Source organism: Pinus tabuliformis, chromosome 3_1 (assembly GCF_031772625.1).
Source record: "Pinus tabuliformis cultivar Carrire ecotype Pingquan chromosome 3_1, CPIR1, whole genome shotgun sequence".
Classification (NCBI taxonomy): domain Eukaryota; kingdom Viridiplantae; phylum Streptophyta; class Pinopsida; order Pinales; family Pinaceae; genus Pinus; species Pinus tabuliformis.
The window spans coordinates 305,093,689-305,117,233 of record NC_142301.1 but is presented as its reverse complement, the minus strand read 5'-3'; the positions used below and the strand labels follow the sequence as shown (position 1 = coordinate 305,117,233).

At 37.7% G+C, this 23,545-nt stretch overlaps 1 protein-coding gene across 3 annotated transcripts in view; it reads left to right on the top strand.

The window, feature by feature from the left end:
* The window catches only part of LOC149186997 (acyl-CoA-binding domain-containing protein 4-like), a 252,052-nt gene that overhangs the window by 97,562 nt on the left and 130,945 nt on the right, over positions 1–23,545 (top strand). For 2 of the 3 annotated variants that reach the window (XM_089411255.1, XM_089411256.1), the window contains exons 5-11: positions 7,977–8,168; positions 9,654–9,731; positions 9,891–10,010; positions 10,115–10,181; positions 12,094–12,155; positions 12,269–12,408; positions 12,576–12,702. In XM_089411255.1, coding sequence (XP_089267381.1) covers positions 7,977–8,168; positions 9,654–9,731; positions 9,891–10,010; positions 10,115–10,181; positions 12,094–12,155; positions 12,269–12,408; positions 12,576–12,702 — 786 coding nt within the window. The remainder of the gene's footprint in view (positions 1–7,976; positions 8,169–9,653; positions 9,732–9,890; positions 10,011–10,114; positions 10,182–12,093; positions 12,156–12,268; positions 12,409–12,575; positions 12,703–23,545) is intronic. The other variant, XM_089411257.1, reaches the window with a different exon arrangement.

The following is a 23,545-nucleotide window of genomic DNA, read 5'->3' as shown; positions in this document are numbered from 1 at the left end:
AGGAGAGTCTTCTCATTTTCCTTTTTTAATGAGTTTAGGGTTACCTTTTCACCTTGACCTTCCCCTTTTTTGTTTTTATAACTCAATTACCTTTTCCCTCCAATTAAATATTTAAAAGCACTTTTCCTTTCTTTAATTAATAAAGTGACTTTTTAAAACTAATTAAAATCACTTTTAATGCTGGAAAATGCTTAATTTGCCTCTGTGGTCACTGGCCACCCAAAGCCCCTTTTTATCATTCTGTCATGTAGATCTTTTTGCCTTGATTCCAACGAGCTATTACACTAAGGTGTTTCTCCAAGTAATCAGCCCAAAACAACACCTTAAGCATAATTAATTAAAATATGCCTATTAATAATGCCATTTTATGGAAATCATCGGAATGCAACAGAACCAAGAGCAAACCATGTGGAATTGATCCCGATGATGAAATATGGTAAGCGATCCCAGTCGGACCCATAAAACTCCTCTAAAAACCTTCGGGCCCACCAATGGAGTAATCCTGCTCCTATGATCAGGCTGACATAAGTTGTGGAAAACCCTCCTAACCACCTCTCCATATAATCCAAAATTTGGGGACATTACAGTTTCCCCTCCCCAAAATTGCTTGCCCTCAAGCAATGCTATCGAATGTTGCCACTCCACAAGCTGATCCAAGTCAATACTAGGGTCCCGAACCGTACTAATCTTCGTGAAGCATCTCTCTCTCCACTCACTCCCCAACAAAGAATAGACACTAGAGGCCCTCTGCATACTGCCAATAAGTTGAGCATCTCGAAAATGTGAAATTCTGACCGACTCCTCAAGAAGCTGCTCTACCGAAAAACCAATCCCATGCACCTCGTGAGTGAACTTCTAAATGTACGATCCAACTCTTGCTGAGAAGGGTCCTCGTCCACATGAACTAACCCCTACCTCCTCTAATACCATCAATGAATCGCTAAGAAGTGAAACGCTCTCTACCAAATTGAAGTCCAATGGAAGATCTGAGTGGTCTTCCCCTGTAAAGACCAACTCATCCATAATGGTAGTTGAGCTATCGAGACTTGTAATGCTCGGGTCCCATGCTAATCCCAAAAGGGAACTACCATGCTGCCGTTGCGCCACTCTGATTATAACTGACTGTTTCGACGAATTACTACTAGCAGTTGGCTCCCATTCATGCCTTATCACTAATCCCTGTATGCAACCAATAGACATACACCATGTATCATGAATCAATCCGGTGCATGCTAAACTGCCTTGCTCCTGCCTAATCACACAACAGACTATGCTATCCCGTCTCCTGGTGATGTACCCAATTACTGCCTGGAGCCCACACACCTTCCTATAAAAGAGGCCTACCATCCATTGTGCCCCATGCTCGTACAATGGCTCAAAATGTCCCGCTGAAGGTGTGTCATGCAACTAACTCTCTCCTGATCATCTCCCTAAGTGTGTACTTGGGGGCGGAACATACGCTGCCTCTACAGTGGGTCACACCATCTCTAACCCTGTATTTGTCAACTTGCGCTCTGACCATATGCCATAGCTGGGAAGTCATTCTCTTGTCCACGACACACTATGTCTCACCCAATTGTCTCAGGTGACCTCCATGTGTCCTGCTATATGTGATGAGAGCATCAAAGAACAACAACAGAAGCCTCTGCAACAATATGCCGAATTGGAAAGTGACAAATGTGTGGGTCAATCCCAAAGGCGTGATCAAGAACCCATATGGATACCCATGGGTAGTCCTGCGAGTATCCTGCTCTCTGACTCTAATTAGGTGATGTTCCAATCGAAGATCAAACTTCGAGGAATGTAATGCTCCCTGATGCTCATCCATCCACTCATCGATCTTGGGTAAGCCAGGCCCATTAGTATGCCCGATGTCCCAATCAATCTATCTCCCCAAAAGCAATGCTCTGAGATCCTACTATGCAGCACCATACACCACTGCATAAAACCATGCATCACCATACCCCTTTGCATACCTATGCACACCATGGCATCTCCCTATACCCCACTGGGTATTACCGACTACTGCCGACACACCCTGTACTGTCTGATATCTTGCCTGCGCCAATGTATCTACCATGCTACTAGTGGACACACCATGATGTGAGCCAGATCTCCTTCTCTGTCCTGGAAAACCTAAGTGGCATGATTCCTCATAGACTAATGGGGATGTCACTGTTGTGCTGATCCTCGGTGGCTCCTGTTTCCAATACATCAATGGAAGAACATCATCCCCATATACTACTCTATCTGGTGGCATACAAATGCCATCCCATCTGAAAAACTCCTATCGGGGCATGCTGACCACCCTGCAACCCCATGCATGAACAATGTTCCAAGACATCTCTTGAAGCCTGCACATTCCTGCATCAAACCAACTCGCCACTAGTGTTGACCATAACTTTGATGGAAGTGTGAAGGAACGTGAATGTTTGGTCACTGGGTCAATCACCTTGTTAATGCCATAGTCATCCTTCACACCTGGTAAATGATTGAAAACCCCACTTGGATCCCAATGCCAACCAGGGTCTCCAGTATCCACTCCACTCATATCAATCGAACCTGGATCCCAAATGGATGTATCCTCATCTAAAATATATTGTATCCACATCCTGTGGGTGTATAATCAAAAACCTCTGGAACATGCCTCTCTGCAAGTGCCAGTTCATCTGGGTGCTCCTCGTGCTCCATTATCACAGGAGGCTCCTCTATCAAATCATGAGTGTCCCTAACATCCTCTTGTGTGATGGTTGCCATATAAGAATGTACACAATTCAACTCCATACAAAGTTGGTCAACCTGCAACTTTGATTCTTGAAGGGCCATCTGAGTGCTCTTCAAGGACTCCTGGGAAATCTCAAGCTCATAAGTAAGCCTGTCGACTTCCTCCTCTTTCCCTACTAACTCATCATGATAAATTTCAGTTAGCATGAATGTGATCTCTGTCTCAAAGGAGGTATAGATAGTTAGATTTCATCTCTACCAATGCCTTCCTGAGAGTCTAAAAATCTGCAAGTGAAGGCTCTCCTCCTAAACTGTTATGTGCCACTGCACTTCTCCAACAATAATCTGTCACCAATACCAATGCATCATCATATTGCCTCGTGGCTGCCTTAATCTTGTCTGCGTTCATCTTCAATTGGGTTTCCAAGTTATAGGCATAAGTAGACTGGTGAGCAACATTTACCTCATCAAATGATGGGACTGAATTTGCATGGTCGACCACTTGTGTGTTATCATCTTTGCACACCCCTTGGGAATCATCATAAATTGTTGTGGCCTCATGATTTTCTTTGTATTCCTCATCTAAATCAACAATCTTGCTAAGTGAAGACAGATATTCTGTAGCAATTTCTGATTCCCTTTCATCCCAAATTCTCAGTCCAACCTGTTGGGGTGAATCTGTGATAACTTCATTTTTAATGGGTGTGACTTTTCTCAATTTGTTATGGAAGGCTTGGTCATGGTTTTCATCTTCAATCCTTGCTTCTTGGTCCTTGACTACCTTTTCATCTTTGGATTTGCTATTCCTTTTTCTATTTATTGCATTTGATGACACCCATGCTTCCATGTGCTCTATCACCTTTGCAAAGGTTTTGTCATAATTTTCAAATTTTTGGGCCAACAATTCTTTTTGACTTGGAAGCATATTTTTTTTTCCTTGTTATAATCTACCCTTTGAACGCAACAATTGTATCTTGGCACCTTCAAAATAAAGCCCTCGAACTTGGCTTTTCAAAGATAACCCACCGCTGAGCCAAGATCAATGCTCTGATACCACTGTAAGATTCCAAACAAGGAAACTACCCAATTGGCCAAAAATTTCTGAGTTTTTTCATTGAATATCTCAGCTAGAAATTTTGTCAAACATGTCACATGCAAACTGCTGTAGATATATCTTTTAATTTTGTTTGCTGGACAATGTGTTCTCTACTTCATATGAACCCACAAATTTACCAAAACACATCTATATTTTTTTATGACAACTCAAAAATTTACAAGTATTGGTACATTGACTTCATCACAACGAAAAGAGCCATAACAGTCCCTTTGTTTCATTACTGTGCGAATACATTGGAAACACATTGGACTAGAGGAACTTGGTAATGTAGCTTCAGCAAAGATGCCTCCAACTTATCAGTGCCTTTCAGGGAAAGCAACCATACATATAAGCCCTTTAATTGGCCATGTCCAGCAGTGTTATTCACTCTAAAACTCGTCCCAGTCATATGCAAATTGCACCAACAGCTTCCACGTTCAATCTCCGAGCAAGATGGGTTGATATTCAACTTGATTTGGTCTCTAGTCTTGGTCCAGACACATCCTTGCACAAACAACAGCTATAGAACTTCTCTCCTACCAGCTACTCACAAAGATACAACTCAGAGATAACATGCTGTTGCAAAGTAATATGATAGCAGCGTAGGCACTTCAAATATGTCTCGTCCCTTGAAAAGCTGATTCTGGAAGTCGTGGACAGGGGCAGAAGATGAGATGTGGTCTATGAGTCTCCCACACGTTCAAGTCTGCTACCAAATAGAACCAAGCACAATGAAACTTGTCCAGCACGTGAGGGGAGCCACGGCCTCAGTCAAACAATAGGAAACTCGGCCTCAAGATTATAGACTCAGTCACGGTCAGAAATGAGAATCTCGTCCTTCCTTACACAGTGAAAATCTTACCTCTTTAACCAGAACTCGTACCATGAGGAATATAAAGGTAAACCCTCTTCCTGTTGAGGGATTTGACTCAGAAAATTTAGAGGAACTTGAACAGGATCAACAACAAAGGGCTGAATTGACTTTCCTGCTCCAATCTGCTAGTGAAAGACTAGTAATTTCGGCCCTTGAAATCAGCTACTGTAGGGAATATGTCCCAGCCTCTCATTTATTCACTTCTTCAGCAAATCGTCCTTTCCATGGGTAGGAATTCAATGCAGCTGTTTGGTCTTCTTCAACCTGAAAGAATGAAATATAACATACCCAATAAGTTCACAAAATCAATTGATAACACCGGGGTACCTCAATTTTTCTCGCAAATCTCATTCTCCATTGAAGCTCAGCGGTGAAATCTGAGTGATTTTACTCTCTCCCCCAAACTAGGGTGTCTAGTTTCAACGCCGAAGTCTGCTATGGTGGCTAGGGTTCCAAAACCCTATGTTTCTCCTTCAAACTCTCTCCAAGAGCTCTTTCTCCAAACTCACAAATGCACGAATGAGGAGAGTCTTCTCATTTTCCTTTTTTAATGAGTTTAGGGTTTCCTTTTCCTTTTCACCTTCACCTTCCCCCCCTTTTTTTTTATTTTCTTATAATTCACTTACCTTTTCCCTCCAATTAAATATTTAAAAGCACTTTTCCTTTCTTTAATTAATAAAGTGACTTTTAATGCCGGAATCCATCTGCGGTCACACTGGCCATCCAAAGCCCCTTTTTATCATTCTGTCCTATAGATCTTTTCACCCTGATTCCAACGCGCTATTACACTAAGGTGTTTTTCCAAGTAATCAGCCTGAAACAACACCTTAAGCATAATTAATTAAAATATGCCTATTAATAACGCCATTTTATGGAAATCGTCAGAATGCAACAGAACCAAGAGCAAAATGTGCGGAATTGATGCCGATGATGAAATATTGTAAGTGATCCTAGTCGGACCCATAAAACTCCTCTAAAACCCTCCGGGCCCACCAATGGAGTTATCCTGCTCCAATGATCAGGTTGACATAAGCTTTGGAAAACACTCCTAACCACCTCACCAGATAATCCAAAATTTGGGGACATCACACATTGGATGGCATAGGACTAGATGATGATGAAAATTATGATGATGGAGCTTAACCTAATGAGGCTTTGCCTTTATTGGATTAGCCTTGAATCTGAGACAACAGTTTATTACTTTATAGTATGTATGTATCATACTTGAGTTACAAAACATGGCTCAATGTAAAACTCAGGGAGGCCATAGAGGAAAAGTTGGCTTGGACTCTGGAAAAACTGAAGAAAGAACCTGTTATTCTGTATGAGCTGAATGGCAATTTATTTTTGCTCTTGGGGTTATATAAACTTATAAAGGGGCCTACTTAGTTTTTCATTGGACTTCTGAGACAAGCACATAACCTGTCAAAACTTGATGAGTAATCCCAAGTCAAACTTGCTAGTGGTGAATTAGAATTGGTGGGAGTGGGTATGACTCACTAAAGAGCCAGTTTGGCTTGCTTTCTATGCCAAGCCAAGTTTGACTTGAGAGTATTCACTGAGACGATAGAAATTTGTAACGAGGATTGGTTGGCTATATAGGAATAATTTTCTCATTTTGGCATTTTTCCATTTTGGTTGTTGACGTATGTGCTAACTACTTTGAATTCAAATTTTTATATTATATGAATTTTAAAACTTGTTGCAGTGAAGGAAAATAGTCTGTCAATGAATCTGAAGCGAAGCTATGGCATCTTGTAATGAAGCGTCAACGTTAACATCAAGCAATGGCAAATTATGACTGTAGACGTTGGTACAAATGTCTTTTACTACGTTGGTGCCTTGTTTCTCCCCTTGACCTTTTGAATGTAAATAAGGGGGAGGTTCCATTGTTGTACTAAAATTTCAACGTTAACATCAGACAATGAGAAATTATTTAACTATAGACCTTGGTACAGATGTCTTTTATTACTTTGGTGCCATGTTTCTCCCCCCCACCTTTTGAGTGCAAATAACAGGGGAGGTTGGCCTGAGGGTGCGGTGATATGCTTGGAATGAGATGATATTCATGTCCACCAATGACCAAAAGAGATAAATCTGTCTTAAAAATACAATAATAACAAAAGAAAGAGTACCTTACTACCTTGGGCATCCCCTCTATAAAAGGAAAAAAGAAGGAAAAACGGGGTTTCTATATGGGATGTGACCAGATTTACTGGGGAATGCAATCTTGGGAGAAGTGATAATCAATCTACAAAAATGACTTATCAATTTGTTTATATCTACATGCCATTGAATGGTGCTTATTCTTGCGGACCTTTCTTCAAATAGCATAAATTTGTTGATCACAATAAAATACTTGTGCAATTCCCAAAATATCAGTTTTATGTTTTTCACATGTGCAATAATGGGTTGGAATATTTTCCTCTTCTAATTTTAACTCTCGAGAAACTTAATTCTCAAATTACTGATATATGGTAAGAAATATTTTTAGCTTGTCTTTGAAGTAGGTCCGAAATCTGAATATCTTAAGCTTTTTTTGATTGTTAATAAATATCTATGTCAAAACTTCTGAGTTGTGTGCAATGATTCATGTTGTACTGATACTTATTAAAAAAGTTGATGAAAGTAAGGGCCGTTCTGTCAGCCTAAGCATGTTGAGGTGTTTGAGTATGCCAGTGTAGAAAGAGGATGAACTAATTTAAAAGCTCTTTAAGTTCACGAAATCAATCGTCTGAATTGCCGTGAAATATTCACAGTTTTGTGCTAACCGCCTTCTCTTTGGTGTGCTTAATTAAATTACTATAGGTACTCTTATGCTTGCATGCTCATTAAACTTTCATTGTAACAGTGTAACCATATATACCCTTATGCATGTTCCTTACGAAGGAAAACTAAAGCATAAATAACTTGTTTCAAGTATTTGGTTGTTATTTTAATGATTTCATTCATTGAATTAAGCTTCATAAGTATTGAAGTTGGAAAAACAGGTTGTGAGCAAATATTCTAGTGCATGTTTATTCCCAAAAATTATTAAATGTCATATTCATTACTAAACTACGATGAAGTAGAGGCAATCTATTCATTTTTCCATATTTTTTTGGGTCTTCTTGGTACCTGGTGAGGTTGAATTGTGCTGTGTTTTTAGATCAATTATATAATTATTGACTGAGAACCCATCACCTTGTACTAACATGATTTTGTCAGCATATTGGAATTTGTTGCTGTATTGAAAGTGAAATTATTGATATAATATGATGTGCATGTAATACTTTGTCACAGAATCCATTAATAGCCTCTGCTGCACAGGAAAAAAGTTCCGTTTCAGCTTCTAATGGGATTTCAAAAGAAAATGGAGACTCTGTTGAGTCAGAAGACAAGGATATTGTACTGGAAGGTCTACTATCAGTCCGAGCTTATGACCAGTGGGTTGCACCACCCTTATCTTCTCGGCCCCCAACAGTTCGCTATGAGGTTGGATCAAGGATGTTTCTTTTGAGCTGTTGCTTTGGCTGTCATGCTTTATTTTCATTTAATATAAAGGACGAATTCATGGCCAGCATCAAGTAGAAGTTGCCATTCCATCTGTATTTTCTTCAATCATTGGCTTACTGCCTAAGTAACAGGACATGTCCCCCAGGGTGCTTTGTCCATATTCTGCATGTCGGACATGTGACACACTAGGACATGTGTCCTGCACTTGTTTGGCATGTGTCCTGTTCTAGGACAGGACACACACCAAACATGTGTAGGATACATGCCCTAGACATGTCCTGCCTGTTTGACTCTAAAAATATTTTTTATATTGCCATGTTCTCACTTTCAGCTGCACAGAAAGAGCTCTTATGGTCTCTCATTGTGCAGGTGAAAGGTAAAATCAAGATTTGAAGGGATTCCAAGTGTTTTGTAAATTTTTTATTTTGTAAACATGATTGTATCTTTATGTCTATATTTCCTTTTTGTATTTGTAATTTTGTTAATAATTTTGTGGTTATATATATATATATATATTTTTTTTTTTTTTTTTGCAAGGAAAGAAATCAGCCTCCCTTTCAGCTCGAGGGCTAGAGTGCGGTTCCTGGTACCAGGCCAGCCCAGAGGCATACTCACTTAAGAGTTCACTAGGCACAAAGCCATTACAGCAATAATTAACAAGGCATTATAGCTCATCATATGACTAGTGGGGATTTGAACCTGGGGGGGAAGATAACGACTATTCTGCCCAATTTCCCTAGATAACCCCAATTGACAATTTTGTGGTTATATATATATATATATATTACAACATGTCCTTCTTGTCCTGTTTTTGGGATTGTGTCCTGCATCAAATACTCTTATTTCCATGTCATCCATGTTCGATGTTGTCGTGTCTTGTGAGTAAGCTTACTGCCTATTCCCAATTCTTTTATAGGATTTACCTCTTGTGCTTACCCCTTTGTACTCTTTCTTTTTATTTATATTTGTCTTTTGTGCCTAAGGGTTGCCTTCGGTACTTGCATATTGCCATTTTGACTTGTTGTACAGTGTACTGTCTAGTCCCATCGACCTATATTTGGTCATTTGTCGACATCAGAATAATTACATATATATTTTTTTCTCAGGCACCATAGGCATGTTGAGATGCATGCAGTGTGCACATACAGATGTTGGTGTATGCGTATACCTCTCTCTTGTATGTCCACATGCCTTTCTCTCTCTCTCTCTCTCCATATATCTATCTATCTATCTAGAGAGAGAGTTTGGTTGGAGGTGGGGTGGGGGGAAGGGGTAGCGGGCTGCAGGTTATTTTAAGAGATATGTGTTATTCTTTTCACATACATATGCCATCATTTGCCTGTTGGTAATATACAAGTCCTTTACTTTGAGATGCATCGTATGGTTGTGGAAAATTTGGACTGGACTAACCTATGGTCTTGATTCGAACCCTTATTTGAGACTCCAGTGTTTGTTTTTGGGCAGCACGCAGCAGAAGTGGTGCAGGGAAAAATGTATGTTATTGGCGGTAACTGTAATGGACGCTATCTAAATGATATTCAGGTTGGTTTTTGAATTCTGAGGGGTGTGAGATTATGACCTTATCTTTTGAGGGATTTATGCATCGGGAAAAATTCCAAATTGTATGTTTGTCGTGCATCTTTTGAAAGTTTGCAACTCTTCCTATTTTCTATGGGTTAATGGATATTTTTTCCAGTGCAGATGCTAGATCTAAAGACTCTGAGGTGGTCTAAGATTGAACCAAAGGTGGATCCGGGCTCTCCACCCTCTGTTGAAGCTGATTCTCAAGCAATTTTACCTCCTTGCGCTGGGCATAGTCTGGTTAGTGTGTCACATAGAAGATGGATATGTGTTTCTATATCGATTTTTTTTTAAAGAGATGCCTCTCTTATTATATATGCTTACTGAACAATTTGACTACGCAGGTCCGATGGGACACCAAACTTCTTGCTCTGGGTGGGCACACCAAAGATTCTTCTGATACTGTGACAGGTGGTCTATTTGTAGCTTTCTTTAAATAGATAATTAAGTGAAAACTTGGCACAATTTTGCTTCTATTATAAGGCTTAACATGCTGGTCTGTGTAACTTGTAGTTGCAATTTTTCGACAGTCATATGTCAGCCTTTTGTTGATTTGTTTTTTTCCCCATATAATCATGGATGGGAAAGCGCTGGAGACTTCACTATGTATACAGGTGGTACCCAGGGTAAACCTCTTGTGCCTATGTTCCAACCACCTAATCTTGAGGGGATCAAGAGAGTCAAGTCTGTGACCTTCCCAACTTGGGGGAGAGATCTCATGTCTGGTTTATGATCACTTGAGCTAATCCTTGGGGCTAAAAATTTGAAGGATATTGGGTTGGGTTTTGATCGACTTATGTGTGTACAGGTCACAAGATTATTATAATCTCTTTGGGTGCAACTACATTGTCAATCACTACGTCAAGATGATGCCATGGCTCCAGGAACCAATGTTATCAGAACCGGACAAGTCATCGAACTGGTAGAGCCCCCCTGGACCGGGAACTAGTAAAAAGCCGGACCAAAAAACAAGCGAAAAACACATAAAATGTTCAAATTTTAAAGAAAATATATATATTCATGTGCATTCATATGAATCCAAACCATTTAAAATTTTATATAATATACACAAATAAGCAAAAGTTCTCATTTATATAGCATGTAAAGGTGCACATAACCAAAATAACACCGAGTGCAATCCATCTCTGAACCAAAAATACATCAACAGGCCCTAGATGGCCTCTAGCATCCAAAAAAATCATGCTACAACAAATACCTACATATCATCAAAATCTTTGCTTCTATTGGGACCTTTGTCATCAATATCATTCTCTAAGCATTAAAATAAGATAGAAAATGCTTAGCATGTCAATTCAAGGTTTTGTTTGTGTGATGCGTACATTTTTAGTAGGATCATGATAGAGGAGTTCAACAATCAATGCCACTAACATCAAGGTACATCAAGGGATTGATGTTTTTGATTAAATGTTAGTTCCGTACCTTTGTACATGATAAAATCCAATGGAAACATTGCAAGCCCCCTAATTCTGAAATCCTAAAAAGCTGTCAAGTCTGCTGGATTTTAAGTGGGATCTAAAATTCTACTTTCTCCATATGAAATCCAAAGAGTTTGGAACCACTCTCAAACATCTTGAGTCAATTCATGGTAAGGTTAAAAATTTAAGTAAAAGGATGAAAATGAAAGATAGTGGAGAATACAAAATGAAAAATAAAGGAGAATGCCACTTTTACTTGCCATTAATTGCATAGCATTAGTAGGGCAATATGGTCAAATACTAGGCTTCCCCAGTCACTTCAAAAAACAAAAATTGCCTTCAAAGGATCCTTGATAGCACTGTACAAAACTGGCTGGTTCGGTACCGAACCGGCCGGTTCTATACAGGGATCGACTAGTTTGGTACTGAACCGGCCAAAAACGGTCAAGTTGACTGATCAGAACTGGTTTTTTCCTCCAACCGGTCCGACCGGCCGGTTCTAACCAGCTTGGTCTCGTTGTGATAACATTGCCAGGAACAACCCTCATGGGAATTGAACTTTGTCCATTGGTGAAAAAGTCCTTGCTCCTCTCCAATGGGTCCAACCCATTTGGGCATTTTAAAATTGAAGGACATGGAGGTGGGATTTGATCCACTTATGTGATTTATTTATTTGTTATTTACTTTTGTTAGAAATAAACTTTTTAGGTTTAGGTTTTCTGTTGTATTTACTATTTATAGCCTTTGACATGTTATGTGTTTTTGACAGATCATTTAAGTTCCCACTTTTTATCAACCTGTTGTTTTATTGTCATTCTGTATGATGTTTAAACTTTAGTTCAGTTGAAACATCCCTAATGTTGTGTTTAACATTACTTTTTCTTCAGTTAGGGCGTTTGATACAGAGACATATACATGGTCTATATTGAAGTCATATGGAAAACCGCCAGTATGTTTCCTGTCATTATTTCGTTTTTCTGTTTGTTGTATGATTTCAAGCATAATGGGAGATGTTCTTCCAATATCAGTGGTTACAGTGCATGCATTTGTTGATCTGTTCAGTTGGCACGTGGAGGGCAATCAGTGAATCTTGTTGGGTCTACTTTGGTTATGTTTGGTGGAGAGGACTCAAAGAGGCATCTTTTAAATGATCTCCATATTCTTGATTTGGAAACGATGACATGGGATGCCATTGAAGCTGTGTAAGCAAGGCTTTTCAAGTCTTTCTAGTTAATGATGTGCTGTCTTATCTAAGATGACATTTTGATATGTATGCTATTTTTTCAATTTTTTGGGATATTTTTGTATCCTTTAGGAAGCAGATTTTGGGGGAGAATGTTCTCTAATGCTCATTTATACTTTTCTATAGGGGCCTGCCTCCAGCACCAAGGTCTGATCACACTGCTGCTGTTCACCTAGATCGATATCTTTTGGTCTTTGGAGGCGGTTCTCATTCTACATGTTTCAATGATCTACATGTCCTTGATTTGCAGACTGTAAGTGATTAATACTGTTACCTCTAATTTGGATGGCACACCTAATGCTAGTAATTACAAAATATCAAGTAGAGAAATTTTGGTCTTTGAAAATTGAAAAGGATATGGGTTTTATAATATATGTTTGGAGAAATGGTGTCCTCGGTTATTGTTCTATTTATATACAGTGCTCGGATGCCTCTATTAAATGTATGTTTGGAGAAATGAGGTCCTCAGATATTTGTGTTTCTATACTGTGCTTGAATGCACTCAAGGTTAGTTTATATTTATTTAATAAACATGTTGATGTAATGAATCAATGATATACTCCACCCTCCAGCCCCTATGCAAGGGTGAGATATTCCTCATGGTTCAAGAAGAGCGTCAACCACAATTGCCTCACAAAGAGTAAACATGTCACTAGCAGGATTTAAACTTGGGTGGGGAGGATAACTGTTCTTCCTCTCAACCACCTGAGCTAGACCCAATTGACAAGGAATGCAGCCAAGTCTATATGAAAGATATTGAATTTAACCATCGTAGCATCTGTTTTAGCATTAATATATCTCAGAGTTAAGGCTTCTGTGATGTGAATGGTTTAGAATTGAGACTTCTGGATCATTGCAGCTTATGGATGACTGGAAATCTACAGTTGGAAAATAGGCACCTAAATAGTGTAGATGTGTGATTCAGCCGTGAGTGTGACCAACTCAAAATTAAAAGCAAGATTGCTTGCTAGCTCTTTGTTGTGGTCTTATAGGATAAATAACCAGACAATAAAGTCTGAAAAAGATTCAAAATGTTATGAATAAAATATATATAAAAATTGTTGGAAATATGCTCACTACTGAGAGGGGAGGGGGGTGAATCAGTAGTGATAGGATTTATTAACTTTTTAATTATTTTTACCAAAAACAACCAAGAATCATTAACCCATCATTTAAACATATAAACCAGACATAAAATCATTATGTAAATGCACCATGAACAATATCAAAAACATGCACAGAAGATGACATAGGTGTTTTGGTGGAAAACCCTCTCTAGGGCAAAAAACCACTCACTGCTGCTGTTGCTCAAATTTTCTATTAATAGCTGAACAAATTTGTACATGGAGTGGCTAACACCCACTAGTTGAAAGACTTGAATCCTACAACAGTGTGCTGACATCCATCAACTGAGAAGTACCTACTCACATGACTCTACATATAAACATCTACTGGAAGCCTCCACAACCAACGAGCCTCGCCCAACAACCATTGGACTATCCAACTACCATTGGATTGAGATTCTCCTCCTCTAATCACTGTTTGCTAGTCTCTGTAAGCACGAAGTCTCTACGCCTCCAACTCCTCCATGCGAACCACGTTTCAAAATGTTTTAGACTGGGCTCTCAAATCTACTCAACATGAGCAACCCAACAGCTACTCTGATCTCAATCTGAAAATGATACACTGATATGCACCGCCTACTCAAACACAACTACAGATATGCAATATGCTGGACAAAAACTGTAGCACCCACTCACACTTTCACTCCATCAATCAATTCAACAACACTATTTTCTCACACAAGTATAAGCCAAAATATCCTTAACAATTCTCCAAGTGAATACCACAGGAAAATACCATGGTTATGTCAATACCAAGGACACTTGTACCATTGTAATCTCCAAACCAATACCACGGACAAATACCATGGTTATGTCAATACCAAAGACATCTGTACCATGGTAATGCCAAACCAATACCATGGGCAAATACCATGGTTATGCCAATACCTAGGACACCTGTACCATGGTAATTTCCAAACCAATACCACAGGCAAATGCCATTGTTATGTCAATACCTAGGACCCCTGTACCATGGTAATCTCTAAACCAATGCCATGTGCCACCTGCTCCACACACATACCAATACCATGGTAATGTTAATACCAAGGAAAAATAACAAGGTATTGTTGTAATCATGCTCAGTACCAGGGAAAAACCAAGTCTTAATCACAACTGCAACTGCACTTACAAAACATAAAACATTCGGTTGTAACCGCACTCATAAGACTGTATCCGTGCGGTTAAAAGCCTACAACTGCATGCATGAGACTGACTCCATGCAGTTTTGGCAAAGTATATGAAAAACAAGGAAACTTCGCTCAAAACCTCTGCCAACCTTCTCCACAACTCTCCTAGGGACATACCCCGCAACTAACAAGCCAAGCATTTGCCATAGCAACACATCATAACATCTGAGATAAACCACACACAAGGCAAGCTACTCTAGAGCCATTTGTCGCACACACATACACTCAAGCCTCATGTAACCCAATCATCTACACAACTGGTGGCACAAACCAACAAATCCATTAGGCTACCAGGTTGACTTCAATGCCAACCAACAACGCTGCACCAACATCTGCATCATCAATGCCAAAAATCTCCCCCTTTGGCATTGATGGCAATCCCAACTGAGCCATCCAACTGATACTGACCACTGAATCTGATCTCCTCATGCACTGCCCCTTTGACATCAATGGCAAAGGGTTCATCCCATCAATAATGGAACTAACAAAAACTCCCCCTGGACACAAGCTGGATCTGACTACAATACAACTCTCTCGCTCCTCATAGAAACACACTATGCAGTAGCAACAATAAGTTTGTGAAGGGCTTTCTTTCTCCTGAAGCAACAACAACAAAATATCCATATCATGGTAGTAGTAGCAAGCAGATGTATACTATCAACAAACTCAAGCAATAGCTCCATCTATATCAACCTCGCTTTCAATCAAGGCAGCAACATGAGCATCAACAACAATATAACATGAGCAACGACACTCTTTCTTCTAAAGCAGCAACAACAAAAATAACTAGCAACTCCATTCACATCAACATCATTCTCAAACCAAGATAGCAGCAACACATCGTAAGCACCAACAACATCAACATCACTCAACTTAGCAACATCAAACTCACAAATGTATCTTAGCAGGAGCAAACTTAAGCAACAACAACAACTATACCAACAACACTTTCCCAACCAAAGTAGTAACAATTTCTCCTAAATTCAAAATGCACAACATCGTCCTCTGTTCAACCAACACATTCATAGCAACAATCACATCCATCAAGCATCTCTCCTCAAGCAACAACATGGTATCCACCCGATCAACAAGCACATGCTAGATATGCTCCCCCAGAGCATTATCTTCATCATCAACCTGCAAACAAGGCTTTCTTGACGAAAGGTTCACCTCATGGATCACAATACTGACTCTTGACCAAGGACTTGACCACAAATTACATGTCTTTATAAATATTTTACATGGCTGAAGAAAACAACTGACTTCAAAGATCCCATGGACTCGACAATTACATCCTTCAGATAAAACAATGGAGCTATATCAATGACAACCAAAAAATGACTTGCACTAATGTGTGCTTGATACTTTTATAGGGCTTCATCATCAAATACAAGACTATGACAATGACTTCCGATCCTCTGACAACTTAGCCACTGAATAGAGCCAGTGTGATCTGGTATTTGGCCATCAACCCTTCGTCAACTTTGTTGCCGTTGCCGTCGCCATTGCAAGTCAAGCGTTTCGCTATGCAAGTTTTGGGAGGTTTTCCATTCTGCAATAAGGCTGTTGGTCGTTTAAAACATAAAATAAAATAAAAATAGAAAGGAATTAAAAAAAGAAAAAAAGTATTTTATAGAAAAAGAAAGAAAGAAAATTCTACTATTTATTAGAAAAAAGAGAAGGTCCATATATATATATGAAAGGGAGTATGTATATTATTATTATTATTATATAAAAAAGTTTAAAGAAAAATTAAAAAAAAAACAAGAGGTTACATACATATATAAAAAATAAAAATAAAAAAGCCCGCTGAATGACCTACCGCTGCTGGAGCTGACGGGCTGCACAAACCGTCACCAAGCACGATGCTATCGTTGCTACTGTTCAATCAACCACCGTTGCCGCCATAGTCAATGCATTTGACAGAAACCCTCATTGCAGCCCGCCTGAAACTAATGGCCATCGCTGCAAATCTACAATGTTGCTATCTGCGGCTGCGCCAAAGCAAACCGACCACTGAGCCTGTTATTGCAAATCTCTTCTGTTTCTGCCTTGCACAAACTCAATGCATCCTAACTTGAACAATGTCAATCGCTTACCAGAGCCCAGTCTTACACTCGCCAACTCTGCACACACCTGTATGAACCACCATAATTGTGTATAGTTGTATGACTGCCGCTCTTGTACATCAATCTCTACACACACCTGTACGAACCACCATAATTGTGTATAGCTGTATGATTGCTGCTCTTGCACATCAATCTCTGCAATTAATCGTGGAATTATGAGGTTATTAAAGTGATTGAAAAAAAAACAACCATTTATGAGGAGCATAGTGACTGTTTGGTATAGTCACATTAGCTAGTAAAATATCACAAGAGAATAAAAAGGGATTATTTTTGTGCCTCTTTAGAATTGAAATTTGGAAAACAAAAACGATTTTTAAAAGTTAAGGAGAGGCATGGTAAATGAAAAGACAAAGGGTTATTTGGGGAAAGTAAAAGAATAATTTTCTCCCAAAGATAGAAGTGATCAAGCTTTATTATAATTGTTGGAATAAAAGAAGATATAAAGGTGAATTCATATTTTCAAGCAAATAATAAAGTTGTTTAAATATAAGTTGTTAAAAGGTATAAAGTTAAAAATATTAAAAGGGGTTACTTTTAAACCCTAAGCTCATACTCAAAAAAGTAAAATGGAGACTAACAGTGGAATATTTTTAGAAACCTCACTCAGCTATACTCCAGTGCTATTTAGAATTAAGGGGACTCTTGCAGGAAAAGATATTACTATTTCTATCTCTCCTGCCGAAGAAAAAAATTATATAAACCCTAACCTTGCTAACCAATTGGTGATTCCTGAGTCAAATGTAATCGAAAAATTAAAATGCTGGGATAAAAAACAATATGACATAACTGATTTACAATTAAACATTGGGGATTATACATTTATATCGCAATTCTCAGTTCGATCCTTATGGAGCTATCAAGGTGACATTATTTTGGGGTCACCCTAGATGGAAACTCTAGGGTCTTTCATCCTAAATACGAAAAATAAGTTTTTGACATTTTCATATATCAAGATTAATTGAAAAAAAATATAAAACTACAAGATGTTACATTGAAGCCAAATTCAATAACACCAGAAGACATACAAGATATTTCAAAAGTAATTTTTCAAGAAGGTAAAAAAGTACTACAAAATATGCAAAGAGAAGTTGAAAAAATCATTGCTAACAAAAATGAAGAAGTTTCTCAGCTTAAAAACCACAGTGAAAAATTACTAACATAAATTAAGAAGCTTAAGAAGGACACGAAGTCGTTGGAAAACGAGTTACAACAATTTATTGAGAAGGAAGCGTCGAAATCTTCAAATGTAGCAATTCAAGTTGAAGAAAAAGGAATGAATACTTATCCAGTGAATATTACAACTCAAGAAGGAGAGAAGCCAGTTGAAGAAAAAACACACTCAGATGCTGCAGTTTAGACGTTGAACATTCCAAGTAAAGGTTTTGTAACCAACTCAACAACATTGACACCTAAAGTAAATAAGGAAATAGCAACATGTTAGCACCCAATAATTTCCCAAGGTTAAGGAAAGAGATCATCGGGGTAATGACAAACCAATCTTTTAGACTCGCGTTCTAGCCAACCTAAGTCCAAAGAGGGCTCTCTCTTTATACTTTAACTTTGTTTTGGTGGGATTTTAGGTTAGTTCTTAGTTCTCATGAGGTTTTGATTTTGATTGGGTGGTGGAATTCTGAGAACAGATGGACAGAGCAGGCTTTCAAGCCATTGGGCTATGGAGTCAATCAAAGAGTGGTTTAACTGGATTAGATCAATTACTAAAGGAGGAGTTCACAAGGCAGGCTAGCACAACAAAAAGAAAATTTGTAGGTTCAAATGGATGAGGTAGTCCTAACCAGGGTGAAAGGGCAATGAAGAATCTTTAGACCAAGATCAAGATGAAGAGCAGAAGGAGATCAACAGCAAAGGGCAACTAAGAATCCTTTACTATGGACCTAGGGGGGAAAACTACGGAAGTAAGGGAGCAATTAAGAATTCCCAAACCAAGATAGTTTAGCAGAAAACATAGAGAAAGTAAACAATCAAGACAGAGAGCATTAAAGCTAATTCTGAAATATCATTCCTTGTTTACCATTCAGATTTCACAGAGACATGTGAATATTTATAAACATGAAGAGAAACAGTAATAAACATGAGATAGAGAATACTTATTTGATTTCCGCTTTACACAAGAATCCTGTGAAATGTCTTTACTTTATTCCTTATCCAGCAAGCCAATCCAGTCTTGATTACAATAGCTCCTTAACTTGAGAAGAAAATGTCTTTGAATCCACACAAAATACTTCAAATGAAGAAGTATTTATACAAATTCTAAATTGAAATATCTTGAAAAAATATCAAGATTGGTTTTACAAATATTTTAAACTGTTTTACACTAATAGAACTTAAATAAAGGACATTCAAAACTAATGAATCTATTTGGCACTATTTTTATGGATTTATGGTGATAAAAGAAGAGAAAGTCGAATTTGATAGCAACTCTTAATTGATGATGAGGCATCCCAATCACTAACTGCATCCTTTCTTTGTGCATTCTGCTCCAGCAATTTTGCAAGATTAGGGTCCATTGATACCTTTGTATATCTCAATCCGTGATAGATATGTAAAAATTGAAAGAGGTTATTGTAGATAAGTATGTTTTTGAGATAAACCTCTCTCAGTTTCCCAAAATTCAGCTCCAGCTGTTCACAATATTCTCTGCAAAAAGATGTCAAAAACAGGACTTTACACAGTCCGAAAAATAGGTTGTGAAGACATGCACTTATCTCACTTTTGGTAATACCTGTTTAAAAAGTGAGATAGGTTTTTGTAGATTGGCCTGTTAGGAACACAAACCTCCTTCAGTTTCTCCAAATGCATCTTGTATTGGCCACAATAGTTTCTGCAAAACTATGACTTAAACAGGAAATTTCTGAAGAATGTACCATTTCTGCTTTGATTTCATCTTTTAACCTTAAATTTCTTTTAACTATTTTTCACTTTTACTTTGGATAAACTTCATTGTTGCTGGTGAAAGTGTTTTCATCTCTGTTTAACCCTTACTGCCTCCATGTTTACTTTCATTTAGTGTTACTTGGGAGCGGGAGTGAAAACGGGTGTGGGAGCGACATTTTCAAAAGCTCCCGGTTTGGGAGCAAATCCTGGAGCGTTTTTTATATAATATATATATTTTTTATATTTTTATATTTTGATACACATATGTCAACAAAAACATGTAGAATGATGAATTAGATATAAAAAACATAAAAAAACATAGATTGAACCATATAACAACAATCATCTAGAAGTTATAATCTTCATCAACCACATCCACAAGTTAGTAACATAGTAACATACAACATATTGAGTCTCATGATTCATCAATCTTAAAGTTTCAAGCTTTCAAAATTCAATATATAACATTTATCATCATTGATCACCAAAGTTGTACTTGTAAGGTAAGTGTAACCATTACAACAAATAATTTCTAACATGAAATGAAATGTTATAAAATGAAATGAAACAACTTTCAACTTTCATGAAGGATCATATTCATAATTCATTACTAATGAGTTATAATTGCCAACTTCAAACATAAATTGTCATATATTGTTTAAAAAAATATCATAATAAATATAAAAGAGTCAATAGTTATAAAACTATTAGAATCTGGAAAAGACAAGTAAATCTATTATCTATCGCTTATGCTTGGGCCCTCTTGCCACCACGAGAAATGTCTAATTTTTTAGTCTTGTTGGAAAATCAGGATCTTTGTCATTAATATCACCTCTAAGCATTAATATCCAGAGGTATCTTTGTCATTAGCTTTGTATCTGTATAGGGATCTTTCTCATTAATATCACCCTCTAAGCATTAACATAAGATAGAAAAAGCATAGCATGTCAAGTCAAGATTTTGTTTGAGTGATGTGTACATTTTTAGGAGGGTCGTGATAGAGGAGTTCGACAACCAATGTCACTAACATCAACGTACATAGAGGGATTGGTGCTTTTGATTAAATACGAGTTCCATACCCTAATACATGACAAAATTCAATGGAAACGTTGCAATCCTGAAATCCTGAAAAACTGATAAGTCTGCTGGATTTTGAATGAAATCTAAAATTCTACTTTCTCCATATGAAATCCAATGAGGTTGGAACCACTCTCAAACATCCTGAGTCATTCAATGGTAATGTTAAAAATTTAAGTAAAAGTAATCTTCATTTTCATCCTTTTACTTTAAGAATTTAACATTACCATGAATCGCATATCAATACTAGGGCCATAGACTTGATCATTAAGCTGCCCCACTCAAAACTTATTTGTTTCTTTGAAAAAAAATTGCATTTGGAACATCATTGCAAAAAAAAATTTGCAAAAAAGGCAAAACGCTCCCGAAAAGGCAGGGAGCGTTTTTTTTTTAGGGAGTGCGCTCTTGAAATCGCTCCCTTTTCAGGAGCGATTTCAGGAGCGCACTCCCGGCCCGCTCCCGAGTCGCTCCCGCCCGGAGCGCGGATTGGGAGCGGGATTGGGAGGGGGGGGGAGGCACCCCCCTGTAACACTGCTTTCATTGCTCTGTTTTTTCATCTATCTTCACTTTTACATGAATCTGTATGCTTTGTAACTGTCTTCCCTGATGTTTGTCTTCATGCTAGCTGATTTACTTGACTTGGTTTTCAATCTGATACTCTTTAACAATGATACACTTTGACTATTCTTTATTGTATCCTTTTACCTTCACTGTATATTTTAGGTTTTTACTATCTATTTCAACAGTAAATCATTTAATTTCATGTTTCCTCCGCTTGTCTTTTAACTGTATGTTTTATTTTCCATCACTGTTTGAATAGATTTGATAACACCACACACATGATAAGGGGAGATCAAATCACCAGAACTCCTTATAAACATCCGAATCACAAGAGCAGACATGTCAATCAGTCTGCATATTTGTATCTCTCATAACATAAAACTTATGTTCCAAAGAATACTGAAGTTTGCACAATTCAGTTCGGTGATAACAATTCGTCTCAAGTTTCCTGTAGTTGAAAGATTCCACATACGATTGATTTAGGATGGTTAGATCCCTTATCAGTGCGACAATTTTGTTTATCTCTTAGAGGATCTTATCATCATGTATCAAAGAAGATGACAACTCGAAGAACTCTGAAAGATACAAATAGATTACCAAGAGAAAGAAACATATGGTGCGCCTTGTCAGCGAAAAAAACTTTGATGATGAAGCTTTCTGAAGAGGAAGGCAATGTTATGAATAAAATATATATAAAAATAATATAAATAAATATAAATAAATATAAATAATAACAATCATAAATAATGAATAATTAATTAATAATTAGTATTGAAGAGTCATGTCTCTAAGGTCATGACCATTCGTGAATGGGTACCTACCTAGGTATATAAACGGGACCTTCAGTTGCAATCAAATCATCTCATATCTTTTGTACATTTCTATATAAATATATTGCTATCCTATAATGGATATTTACATATACCAAATATTTCGAGTATTCTGGTGTGTATACGAACTTTGTTCATTACATAGAAACAACTTGATGCTTTTATATATAAACAAGATGCTATTAATAGATACATTGGTGACATCTTGGATATTTGATGGCAAAACAAGATCAAGGGTGTTTATGATACCTTGGATTAAGTACCTAGGTTGTATAATTGTAGGGCAAAGTGGAGAATGGTGTAAGAGATCATGTACGATCGTTTAGAAGGTGGTAGTTGAGAATGATGTAAGGATATCTAATTAATTCCAAACTTTACTGTAATGCCTAGGTTTGATCTCTAGGTTATAATAGTGAAGATCAGAATTTATTTATTTTTTAAATTATCATTTTTTATTTAAATTAATGTCCAGCAAATGGCCACAAATAGGTCAATGGGACTGTTAAGTACATCAGTGTCTTTACAAAGTGGGATCACAAAGACCATTCCTATAAAAGCATAAAAGCAGATCTAACCTGTGAGATGTAAGATCGAGATAAATCATGTTTTATGTGTAATGAGGTGGTTTATTTTATGGGTATCAAGCCAGGATGGCTGAGTTGTAATGACTGCATAATATAAAATTTAAATATGCTTTGTAAGTATTACTAACTTAGAGACCAAGGCAAAGGAGCTGTTACCCCTCAAAATGCAGGGGCATTTTGGGAAGCTGTTTCCAGCAGTACAAACCTTGTTTTCAGATAAATTTCAGCTAGTTTGTATCAAAATATTCTCATCATTGTTGTGTACCTCGTGTGAAGGTACATTTCCAACACATTTGGGCATTAAAGGCTTGATAGTGAAGGCCTGTTTAGTCGGAGTGTCTTTCTTCCAAGAAAATGTTTAGGCTTTTCTGTTGTATTTTAATACAATTCCTTGAAGGAAAGATGGATTCAAAGTATTCTAGTGCCTCCCAATTTCCAAATAATATTTTATTGGAAATTAATTGAAGAGGAGCTCTATAAAAAGGATACTCTTGTCACCTTGAAGGCAGAAATTCAACTATAGCGAATCTCCCCTAGAAGGCCAAGGACATTGTGAATTTGCAGGTTATGAAGAAGGAAAGGTATTGGTGAATTATGTTGTCTTGTGCTGGGTATATACTATAAACTATATTGAAGCCAGGCCTACCATATAAAAATGTGCTGGTATATATATTTATTTTCAGAGATGTTACACATTTCCTATGGGCTGTTT